Here is a 12,521-nt window from a genome sequence, read left to right on the forward strand (position 1 = left end):
CTTCCACATGTCACAGGACATATACCTCCCAGTTTTCTTTCCCAAACCGCACCGCTCCCCTAAGGAGCAGGTGTTACATTCCCTAGATGTGAAGCGAGCCTTAGTGTTCTATATAGACAGTCTGAAACCGTTTCGAAAGTCATCACGGCTGTTTATTGCATATGCTGAGCGAATGAAAGGGCTTCCGGTGTCAGCACAGAGGCTGTCAGTGTGGATATCGTCCTGTATTAAAGAGTGCTATGCTCTGGCGCGAAGGGAGCTGGCGCGAGTGTTGGTGCACTCCACTAGGGCGCATGCTTCCTCAGTGGCCTTTGGGGTGCAAGTCCTGATACTTGAAATTTGTAAAGCGGCCACATGGTCTTCTGTACATATGTTCACAGAGCACTATGCGCTTACCCTGCAGGCCTGGGAGGATGCCGCGCTGGGCACCGCTATCCTCGGTTCTGTTCTGTGTCTTTAAAAAAAGATGGGGGGGGGGCAGGAACATTAATACAGGCTGGCCTGCAGGTTGGCTTGTTGTGATTGCATGTCTTGTGTTGACCATGCTGCTGACTTCAGGTATTGTTCTGTTTTGGTTGTGTTTATTAAAGTTCTAGTTTCTGGTTATGGTCGTGTGTGTGTGTGTGTGTCTGTCTGTCTGTCTTTTTCAGGAGAGGTAGCTCTGACCCCACCACCGGTGGGAGAGCTTGGAAGTCACCTTCGAATGGACATGAGCAACTACTTGAAGAAGAAAACAGGGTTACTTACCTGTAACTGTTGTTCTTCAAGATGTGTTGCTTATGTCCATTCGACTCCCTCCCCTGCATCGGAGTCTCCGGCAAGAAGGAACTGAGGAGGGGGGAGGGCCGGCAGGGTTACTTATGCTTCGTTATAGCGGTGCCACTCCAGGGGGTGACCTGCCCGCCCAACGGGTACCACTGGGGGGGAAAAATGCTCTGGGAAGCTGCATGCGTTGTGTGCGCACCTCATTCGAATGGACATGAGCAACGCATCTCGAAGAACAACAGTTACAGGTAAGTAACCCTGTTTTCTTTCTTCCTGTCATTTTCCCCCCCCCCCCCCCCCCGTCTTTTTTCCTTCCCTCTCCACCACCAGAGTCTTTTCTCACTGCAATGAGAGGCTCCAGCAGTGTGGAGCTGCTGAAGCCTTTTTCTGTTTCCAGCATCGTTACCTCCTTGATATGTGTAGCTATACATTGCAGCATGGACACAGCTTGCTTTTCACCACAGCATGTAGCTAGGCATACCCTGCATGCCACCACCACTGGAGTAGTATTTTATAGACACAGCCTTAGTCTTATGAAAACTTTGGTTTAAGTAATTTTGTTTTGTATTTAAGAGGCTTCTGCTTTTAAGTTATTGCTGGATCAAAATGTCTGTCTTATAACTGTTTTGGCATTAATGCCAAAAGATAGCTTTCTTTAAATTCATTATACAAAGATGTTTCTTGCAAGTGTTAGGGAAATTTGATATGCTAATAATCCTGTGATAAGTAAAATAACATAAGTAAAAAAAATACTGCTTTGGGGGCTGCTTATTCTGGATTGATGAGCAATGTTCCCTCTAAACTGTGCACAGCTTCATAGGTGATTAATCAGCTCTGGCCAGTCAGCTCCATGCAGAAGCCCTGAGCCTCCTGTGAAGCTGGGCAGCCCCGCACCTTAGAGGGAACACTGATGAGCTTTCCTATCTTTTTAGAAAATTCAAACTATTACACAAACCCCCTTACTGATGTATTGAGACTTCAAACTAGACTTTTTTGTCCTCTATTTCAATATTTTCAAAAAGGATGTGGGGAATTTTACAGGAGAATTTAAAAGACAAAATTACCTTTAACCTGCAGGGTGTGAATGACTGTGTTTTCTTGATTTGCAGGAAGAAAAAAAGTTCACAAAGACTGTGCAAGGAAAAGTGCAGAGCAGTTATCAGCACTCAATTCAGGAAATTGGGGAGCTGCTGAAAAAGAGACTTGATACCATAAAAAAACTAAAGATTTAAGAAATGCACCCTAGGCATAAAGACTTCACAGCAGAGTGATACCATCATCCCAGGCAGAAGCAACATCCACCATACCATCACTTCAATCCAGAACTTCCTCATAAATGCATGAAGGACTTAAATCATAAAACTTTTTGGGTATTAAGATAATATTCAGCTGAGTAAATTATTGTACATAAACCAGAAGTAGGAGCCCTCTGTTAGGGTTTGACCACCTTTTTATACATGTTCATAAGCATATTGCAACAGGAAAAATTCAATTTTCTTCCTCTTTGGTCTCCAGAGACACCTGGAGATATGCTTTATACTGGATTTCTATTGCTGCTTCTAAAGATTATCTCAAAGGAGTTGTATTTTCATCACCATACAGTGTTTATAGTTTTGATATGGTCCTTGCCTTAGAAAAGGAGAAATTGTAGATGCCCACATTCAACCTTAGAACCTATTTTGTGGCCTCTTCCACTGAAGCAGATTAGTTCAGGAGCTGTCTATTCTATTGACGAGCCATTTGGCTGTGCTTGAAAAGGAGACTTGATACCATGTGGGTCCAGCAGGGAGAAGTGACTTCGTATTTGAAACACATTGGTTTATTTAGGCATATAGTGCCTTTCAGTGACCCTCATCATAGAATCATAGAATAATAGGACTGGAAGGGACCTCAAGAGGTCATCGAGTCCAGCCCCCCGCCCTCAAGGCAGGACCAAGCTCCGTCTACACCATCCCTGACAGATGTCTATCTAATCTGTTCTTAAATATCTCCAGAGAGGGAGATTCCACCACCTCCCTTGGCAATTTATTCCAATATTTGACCACCCTGACAGTTAGGAATTTTTTCCTAATGTCCAATCTAAACCTCCCCTGCTGCACTTTAAGCCCATTACTCCTTGTCCTGTCCTCAGAAACCAAGAGGAACAAATTTTCTCCTTCCTCCTTGTGACACCCTTTTAGATATTTGAAAAGCGCTATCATGTCCCCCCTTAATCTTCTTTTTTCCAAACTAAACAAGCCCAGTTCATGAAGCCTGGCTTCATAGGTCATGTTCTCTAAACCTTTAATCATTCTTGTCGCTCTTCTCTGTACCCTCTCCAATTTCTCCACATCTTTTTTGAAATGCGGTGCCCAGAACTGAACACAATACTCCAACTGAGGCCTAACCAGCGCAGAGTAGAGTGGAAGAATGACTTCTCGTGTCTTGCTCACAACACACCTGTTAATGCAGCCCAGAATCATGTTTGCTTTCTTTGCAACAGCATCACACTGCTGACTCATATTCAAGTTGTGGTCCACTATGACCCCTAGATCCCTTTCCGCCATGCTCCTTCCTAGACAGTCGCTTCCCATCTTGTATGTATGGAACTGATTGTTCCTTCCTAAGTGGAGCACTTTGCATTTCTCTTTATTAAACCTCATCCTGTTTACCTCTGACCATTTCTCTAACTTGCTACGGTCATTTTGAATTATGTCCCTATCCTCCAAAGAAGCTGCAACCCCACCCAGTTTGGTATCATCTGCAAACTTAATAAGCGTACTCTCTATCCCAATATCTATATCATTGATGAAGATATTGAACAGTACGGGTCCCAAAACAGACCCTTGAGGAACTCCACTTGTTATCCCTTTCCAGCAGGATTTAGAACCGTTAACAACAACTCTCTGACTACGGTTATCCAGCCAATTATGCACCCACCTTATCGTGGCCCTATCTAAGTTATATTTGCCTAGTTTATCAATAAGAATATCATACGAGACCGTATCAAATGCCTTACTAAAGTCTAGGTATATGACATCCACCGCTTCTCCCTTATCCACAAGGCTCGTTATCTTATCAAAGAAAGCTATCAGATTAGTTTGGCATGACTTGTTCTTCACAAACCCATGCTGGCTATTCCCTATCACTTTATTACCTTCCAAGTGTTTGCATATGATTTCCTTAATTATCTGCTCCATTATCTTCCCTGGGACAGACGTTAAACTGACCGGTCTGTAGTTTCCTGGGTTGTTCTTATTCCCCTTTTTATAGATGGGCACAATATTTGCCCTTTTCCAGTCTTCTGGAATCTCCCCTGTCTGCCATGATTTTTCAAAGATCATAGCTAAAGGCTCATGTACCTCCTCTATCAGCTCCTTGAGTATCCTGGGATGCATTTCATCAGGACCTGGTGACTTGCTGATATCTAACTTTCCTAAGTGATTTTTAACTTGTTCTTTGTGTATCCTATCTTCTAAACTTACCCTCTCTCTGCTTGTATTCACTACGTTAGGCACACCTCCAGACTTCTCGGTGAAGACCGAAACAAAGAAGTCATTGAGCATCTCTGCCATTTCCAAGTTTCCTGTTACTGCTTCTCCCTCCTCACTAAGCAGTGGGCCTACCCTGTCCTTGGTCTTCCTCTTGCTTTTAATGTATTTATAAAAGGTCTTCTTGTTTCCCTTTATGCCTGTAGCTAGTTTGATCTCATTTTGTGCCTTTGCCTTTCTAATCTTGCCCCTGCATTCCCGTGTTGCTTGCCTATATTCATCCTTTGTTATTTGTCCTAGTTTCCAGTTTTTATGAGACTCCTTTTTTATTTTGAGATCATGCAAGATCTCCTTGTTAAGCCAAGCTGGTCTTTTGCCATATTTTCTATCTTTCCTACACAGCGGAATTGTTTGCTTTTGGGCCCTTAACAACGTCCCTTTGAAATACTTCCAACTCTCCTCAGTTGTTTTTCCCTTCAGTCTTGCTTCCCATGGGACCTTACCTACAAGTTCTCTGAGCTTATCAAAATCTGCCTTCCTGAAATCCATTACCTCAATTGTGCTGGTCTCCCTTCTACCTTTCCTTAAGATCATGAACTCTATTATTTCATGATCACTGTCCCCTATACTGTCTTCCACTTTCAAGTTCTCAACTAGTTCCTCCCTATTTATTAAAACCAAATCCAGAACAGCTTCTCCTCTGGTAGCTTTTTCAACCTTCTGAAACAGAAAGTTGTCTCCAATGCAGTCCAGAAACTTATTGGATAGCCTGTGCCCCGCTGTGTTAGTTTCCCAACATATGTCTGGATAGTTGAAGTCCCCCATCACCACCAAATCTTGGGCTTTGGATAGTTTTGTTAATTGTTTAAAAAAGGCCTCATCCACCTCTTCCACCTGACTAGGTGGCCTGTAGTAGACTCCTAGCATGACATCACCCTCGTTTTTTACCCCTTTTAGCTTAACCCAGAGACTCTCTACACAGCTATCTCCTACGTTCATCTCCACTTCAGTCCAAGTGTGTACATTTTTAATATACAAGGCAACCCCTCCTCCCTTTTTTCCCTGTCTGTCCTTCCTGAGCAAGCCGTACCCTTCCGTACCAACATTCCAATCGTGCGTCCCATCCCACCAGGTTTCTGTAATACCAATGATATCATAGTTGTATTTATTTAGCAATTCCAGTTCTTCCTGCTTATTACCCATACTTCTTGCATTTGTATATAGGCATCTAAGATACTGATTTGATCTTGCCTCCCTGTTGTGCCCTGACCCTCCTTTCTCCTTGCCATTATAGGCCGTAGTCCCCCCCAATTCCAGCCCATCTCCCAGTCCCGCACATTCAACACTTACCTGTGGGCTTTGCTCACCTGTCCCCGTCGAACCTAGTTTAAAGCCCTCCTCACAAGGTTAGCCAGTCTGTGTCCAAACAAGGCCTTCCCGCTCCTGGAAAGGTGAACTCCATCTCCGCAAAGCAGTCCTTCCTGGAAGAGCACCTCGTGATCAAGGAAGCCGAATCCCTGGACACGCATTACCTGAAGCGTGTCCGAGTAAGCCATGGTTAGATCGATGCAGTTTCCTCTAAGGTTGAACTTCAAGGGTTGTTGGAGGAAGGTGGTGGTGTTTGTTTTATATCAGGCTTGTAATTTTTGAACTACCATTTCACTAGGAAGAATCTGTGTGTAAACTAACTTGACTATTCAGCTGTACAAAAATAGGAATCCATGTTTCAGCAAAAAGCTAGAGGCGATACACAATACTTGCAGTGAAATCTTGGCACCACTGACTCTGATCTTGTCAGTTTGATGTAGAACAAGGGGCTTGAAGCTTTGAGTAAATTCTAAAGACTCCATTCCATTTAAAAATTATCAACTTTCTATGGTGGTAAGTTGGCAGAAATAATGTTTGCTTCCAGATTGGTATGAGGCTGAGTGTGTTACTCTTTTGTTTGTAACTATTTCCTTTTGTAACTGATCTTGTGTCAATACTTTAGTCATTCAGTTAGAGTAATGTAACTGCATCATCTGATCCCATAAAATCTGCATTTCTGCTATTTTTATTTAAAGAGGAGTAATACAGAGACACAAAACAAATAGGCATGGATATGTTGTACCTAGGATGTGAGGGACACTTGAGACTTACAGATTCCTTACCTTCTGATTAAAGAAAAGTATAATTTGAAATCTATATTTAAAGTTTTAAGAGAACTGACAAGCCTCATGTTGTCCTCTCTTCTGAATGCATTTTGTCAGACATGCTAGAATGTTGACAAGTTTTTTTTTTTTTTTTTTTTTAAAGCCCTATGTAAATTTTCAAGTGGCTGCTCTTGCTGGATTTAGTTTTACTTTGTCCCTTCCTTAAAGGGAAAGAGGACTTTCCTACAAGTTGTTTCAATAGTGATGGATGTGCTTATGATGTAGTTGCAGCATCTGGTAAGTGCTTTGGGCCAGGGGAAAACAATACCAAAATGTATTAACTCGGTTTTATAATGAAACACCTTTCCTGAGCAAACTGTCTTATATGTTGGTATAGAAATACTTTTGGAAAGACAAGTGTGCTATTTACATTAAAATAAGACTTATGACTAAAGTTGACCATCTGAAATGCATAGTTTAAGTGAAAATGGTCCTATCACTAAGATTGCACATTGTCTATAGTGGCCCTGAAGTGACATCTGCACTGGGCTTTTTGGCTAAAATATTTGCAAACATGCGTAGGACTTGCTAGTGTAGGCAGGGCTCCAGGCAAACACTGACACTTAAGCACCAACTGGCTCTGAACAAGACCAAACAGTGCAGTAGTCCATGCTGGAACTTCTGCCCATTGTTGCTACTGTCATCTTACAGGGCCATGGCCAAACAGGATTATGGATTTGCTTCAACACAGAGTCAATTAGGGATAATTTGTTTTATTAGTCTCACTACGTCACTCCTACTACAGACAGAGTGCACATCAGCAAGCACTACAGACCAATGCATATAAGAGTAAAAGGCACTTGGAATGCTTATGTCCCTTCTACCATGGGGAGTCCCATCCCTGATCCTCGCTTCGAGGGCTGCGGTCAATGTGGCTCCAGATGGGGGACCCAGGGCACCCTCCAAGGTCTAGGTCTCTGGTGAAACTCACCAGGCACGGGACTCCCTACACTATTTATACTACAGGGCTGCGTCTAGACTGGTATGATTTTTCCGGAAATACTTTTATCAGAAAAATGTTTCCATTAAAAGTATTTCCGCAAAAGCGCGTCTAGATTGGTCCCGGAGTTATCGTTAGAACGATGCGCTTTTGCGCAAAAGTGCGTCTACATTGACGGGACGCTTTTGCGCAGAAGCAGAAGCCCCGAACCATTTTGAAGAGGGCAAAAGGGCACCAGCCCTTTCCAGGGGCGGAGGCTGGAGCTCTGTTCAGACACGTGCTTAAAGGGGTCTCGCTGGACAGCCGTTTGTCTCCTGCTCTGTGCGTTAGGACCTCTTGCAGGGACTGACAGCCCCATAGCAGGTTTGGTGGATGCCCACTGACTTTTGGGGACACCACCCTTTTGCCCCCCTAGTGCTTTTTCCTGGTTTTGGTTTCTTGTGCCTTGCTTTGTCCGCCATGGAGCCACGGGTGGCCATGTGCCTGCTCTGGCCCGTCGGCCATTTTCGAGTGCCTGCAGCTGCTGCTCCAGGCTGGTGCCCTCGTGTTCCAGGACCAGGAGGCACAGATCGCTTTGGACTCCCTCACCAGGGAGGCCATGGATTCCCTGTGGCATCCCCACCCCACCGTGGAGAGGCCACTGTGGAGACTGGACACCAGTACGGACTGGTGGGACCGGCTGGTCCTGGGGCAATGGGGCGACCAGCAATGGCTCTGGAATTTCCGCATGTGAAAGCGGACGTTCCTGGAGCTGTGTGCCTGGCTCGCCCCTGCGCTCCAGAGAGCCACCACCCGGCTGCGGGCACCCATCCCCGTCAACAAGAGGGTCACCATCGCACTATGGAAGCTGGCCACCCTGGACAGCTACCGATCAGTGGCACAACAGTTCGGGGTGGGCAGATCCACCGTCGGTGTGATCATCATGGAGGTAAGTCCCGGGGGAGTGGGGTGGGGGGAGGGTGCTGCACTCCATGCCCAGGGGCAGCCAACACTCCAGGCTGGGTCACCCAGGGGTTTGGTCTGTCCCTCCCTTGCACAGGCCTGATGGGGGGGGGCGGGCCCTGGTGTGTGCGTGCGTGTGGACAGAGGGAATCACGGGGGGCCCAAGGGAGTGCACACTCACCCTGCCTTATGTGATGTGTTCCCTTGTGTTTCTCTGCACCCTTCTGCAGGTCGTCCACGCCATCAATGATGTCCTGCTCCCGAGAGTGATCTGCCTGCGTGATGTGGACGTTACGCTGGCCGGCTTTGCTGCCCTCGGGTTCCCCAACTGCGGGGGAGCCCTGGATGCAACCCGCATCGAGCAGCCCATTTCACAAACAGGAAGGGGTACTGCTCTATTGTTCTCCAGGCCCTCGTGGACCACCGGGACCACTTCCTGGACGTCTACGTGGGCTGGTCCAGCAGGGCACACAACGCCCGCATCCTCCGCAACTCCGGTCTGTTTCGCAGGCTGGAGGCGGGCACCTACTTCCCCCGGTGGGAGTTGACTGTCGGGGATGTGCCTATGCCCATCTGTGTCATCGGGGACGCGGCCTACCCCCTGCTGCCCTGGCTAATGCGGCCCTACACGGGGCAGCCGGACCAGAACCGGGCCCGGTTCAAAGACCGCCACAACAGGGCCCGAAATCAAGTGGAGTGCACCTTTGGCCGCTTAAAAGCCCACTTCCGTTGTTTGCTCACCCGTCTCGAGATGGGTGAGCGGAATGCAACGGAGGTAGTGGCCGCGTGCTGCGTGCTCCACAACATTGTGGAGTGGAATGGGGAGGCCTTCCTCCCCGCATGGATGGCAGCCGAGGCACAGATGTTTGAACAGCCCCACACAGCTGCCATCCGCCAGGCGCACCAGGATGGGGTGCGCATCTGAGAGGCCCTGACAGGCATGTTCGCACAAGCCCCATAGTAGGGTTGCCTTGGTCTCCCCATACAACTCCCTCCCATCCCCTCCCCTCACCTCCCCCCAATTGTAAATGTACTGCATAGAAGAAACCTGACTCTTTGTCAGGCAGTGTCGGTTCCAAGCATATCGGCCGTCATCGTGAACGTTCGTCGGGTGCGTCGGACGTAGCTAGGGTTTCTCTTTTAGTTTAGGCTAGGGTTTAGGCCACCATTGCCTGTCCGAGCTGTCCTGAAGAACAGGAAGAGGATTCATGGTTCGTGGGGAAGGCTCGAGTCAGCGTACCCGATTCCAGTCGTCTTCGAGGGATCTCCTGGCTGTTCCTCTCCCGAGGCCCGGAAGGACCAAAGGATTGAGGTTGCCAGCAACACTACAATTGTCCCTCTGTCTATACTATGTACAGATTCTTTTTTGTGCGTCTTTTAACCTTTCTTGCTTGTTTGTTATCTATGTTAATATAGTTTGTGGTTTAAATTTTACAAAAGTGTCAGTATTTATTTATGCACCACAAACCAATGACCACTTAAAGGGACGACCAGTGATAGATACAGTATTTGGTGTCCGCATTTTGTAATCCTCTTAAATTTAGTTGGCTAATTGGCATCTCAAATCATTTATTAGTTACCTCGAGTAACACAAACAACACAGTTTTGTTTTCAACTGAAAAACTTGTATGTTTTTATTTACAAGGGGGAGGGGGAGGAGACCTTGAATTGGGAGTGGGAGGAGCTATTCCTGGGAGGGGTGGCCCCTGCGACCGCTCCTGCGGGGGCGGACCTGGACATGGGGGGCAGGCTGCATGGGGAGGTGGGCAGGAGGGGTTATTGCAGGAGCGGCAGGAGGGGGCATGGGCAGTGCTAGGGGAGGGATTGGGGGGGGCATGGGGCAAGGCCATGCCATAATGGATGGCATGGCCAATGTGGGCAGTGAGGGTAGCGATGGAGTCGGCCATCCTCGTGCACTGGGCCTGGAAGGCGCCCCAGGCCTCCTGGCGCCACTGCAGGTCCCCCTCGACGCGTTGCCTAATGACAGCCTTGATGTGCTCGATGGCCTGCACATGGCGCCAGAGGAGTTGGTCGTGGTGGCGGAGCCGCTGCCTCCGTGGTTGGGCGGCTGGGGGTGCCGCTGCTGCCGGACTGGAGGGTCCCCGACTTGTGCTTGGTCCCGCTGCAGGGAAGAGAAGAAAGGACGGGTCAGTCAGGCAGCCTGGCCATGGTCCTCACACCCCATGCCCTCCACCCCTGAACCCAAGTGACACCACAGTAGTGTGGCTTGGGCCCCCTCGGTTCCCCCCTGCCCTCCCATGTTGTATGTTTGCAAGGAGGACCGGCCCTGGAGTAGGGTCCTCCTCCATGTATTGTAACCACCGGTCTGTGTCCTGGCCCCGTGGAGGGCGCTTGTGTTGCGTTAACCTGTGGAACTCCCTGCCGGTGGAGGCTGTGAGGCTTTGGGCTAATCACTGGTGTTTGACAGGGAGCAAGATGCATCCCCACACAGTGCCTGGGAGCACGTCTGGCAGAGGTGGTCTGGGCTCTCAGATCCCCTTGCGTGGGATATCTCCTGGACGGAACCAGGAGAGTGACTGGGGGGTCCCATCCTTGCAGCAAAACTCAGGCGGCCCTAGGGGCGGCCCGAGCGCTTCCCCCCTCCCCCTCCCGCTAGCCCTCACACATGTAGCCCAGGGACATGTGTGGCCGCAGTGGGGACTTCCCTCGGGGGGCCAGCCAAGGCACCGGGAGCAGGCGAGGGGCTCAGTGGGGCCCACGCTCACAGGGCTGTGACGCTGCGGTTTTCCCAGGAGCAGCTGGCTGTGCCTCACAGCCAGGCATGGGGCAGTGTGCCGTTCTGCGTGCTGCACCCTTGCGGAGGTGCCTGGGGCCCTGGCTGGTTCCAGCCGGCATCCACCCTTCCCCCCTGGTCCCGCCGGATGTGTGTGAGCAGCATGGTCCCAGGCGTGCCCTGCAGCTGCCTGCCGTGGCCACGTGCCACTCGGTCCTGCTTCCTGCCTAATGCTACACAGCTCCCCCCCCCGCCCTTGTGAGTGCAAAGTGCAAGACTCACCGGTGGATCCTTCCCCGGCCTCGGAGGATGCGCGGGAGATGTCAGGGCTGCTGGAGGGGGCCTGCTGGGTGGCAGTGCCGGCCTCATCCTCCGACGCACTGCTGTCGTCTCCTTCCCCCGACTCGGTGGTCCTGGTGGGGGGGGCGCATGCTGCTGTCAATGGGCACGTCCGGGGCTTGTGGGGCTGGCTGGCCCAGGATGGCGTGGAGCCGGTCGTAGTGGGGGCAGGTGTCTACTCCTGCCCCCTGGCCCTCGCTGGCCCGCACGTAGCCCAGGCGCAGCTCCTTGACTTTAGCCCGGACTTGCTCTAGGGTCCGGGCTGGATGGCCTTGCTGGGTGAGCGCCTGGGCCATGTGGGTGAAGATGTCAGCGTTCCGGTGCCGGGAGCGGGTATCGTGGAGGGCCTCCTCCTCCTGCCACAGGTCGAGCAGGCTGTCCAGCTCCCCCGAGGACCAGGATGGGGCCCTTTTTTTCTGGCCCTGGGGGCCTCCTGCGCTGGGGGTGCGGGTGGCTGGTGCCCCCCTGGAGCTGCCATCCTACTGCGGGGTGGCTGCTGAGGACGCAGGGGCCATGTGGCAGACCTCAGCCCTGAGGTCCGAATAAGGGTCCTGCCTGGTGACCTCAGCAGCCTGCGTCTGCTTTAAGGAGGCTCGCATGAGCAGGAAGTCTGGGAAGCTGAGCCTGGCTACAGAGCCTTAGAGCGCCCATAGGGCTTTTCCATTTACCCTGCTTTTGCGCAAAACGTCTTAGCTGCCTGTCTACTCTGGCCCTTTTGCGCAAAAACATTTCCGGAAAAGGGCTTTTGCCCGAACGGGTACGTCAGAGCATTTGCGCAAGAAGCACTGATTTCGGACAGTAGAACGTCAGTGCTTTTGTACAAAATCAAGTGGCCAGTGTAGACAGCTGGCAAGTTTTTCCGGAAAAGCGGACGCTTTTGCGGAAAAACTTGGCAGTCTAAACGCAGCCCAGTTGTTTACCGGGTGTGCACGTACTGGCTCAATGCCATTCTTATCACTCTTACGAGCTGAGACCGAGGTCAAACTTGTTTACCACTTAGTAGTTTCCCAGCTCAAGGCATGGGTTAAAGCTGATAAGGGCCAGCTGCTGTTTGCATTTGCAGGGGTCAAGGATCTGCAAAAGCGACGAGGAGTCCTGTGGCACCTTATAGACTAACAGATGTATCAGAGCATAAGCTT

The 12,521-nt window shown here is 49.8% G+C and overlaps 1 protein-coding gene across 3 annotated transcripts in view; it reads left to right on the forward strand.

Annotated features, from left to right (window-relative positions):
- LOC102450730 (N-alpha-acetyltransferase 25, NatB auxiliary subunit-like) overlaps nt 1-12,490 on the forward strand; it is a 161,494-nt gene extending 149,004 nt beyond the window's left edge. For all 3 annotated transcript variants that reach the window (XM_089775109.1, XM_089775110.1, XM_089775111.1), the window contains one exon: nt 1,875-12,490. In XM_089775109.1, the coding sequence (XP_089631235.1) occupies nt 1,875-1,997 (123 nt within the window). In that variant the 3' untranslated portion in view covers nt 1,998-12,490. The remainder of the gene's footprint in view (nt 1-1,874) is intronic.
- The last annotated feature ends 31 nt before the right edge of the window (nt 12,491-12,521 follow it).

The sequence above is a fragment of the Pelodiscus sinensis genome, chromosome W (genome assembly GCF_052426305.1).
Source record: "Pelodiscus sinensis isolate ZL-2025 chromosome W, ASM5242630v1, whole genome shotgun sequence".
Lineage (NCBI taxonomy): Eukaryota > Metazoa > Chordata > Testudines > Trionychidae > Pelodiscus > Pelodiscus sinensis.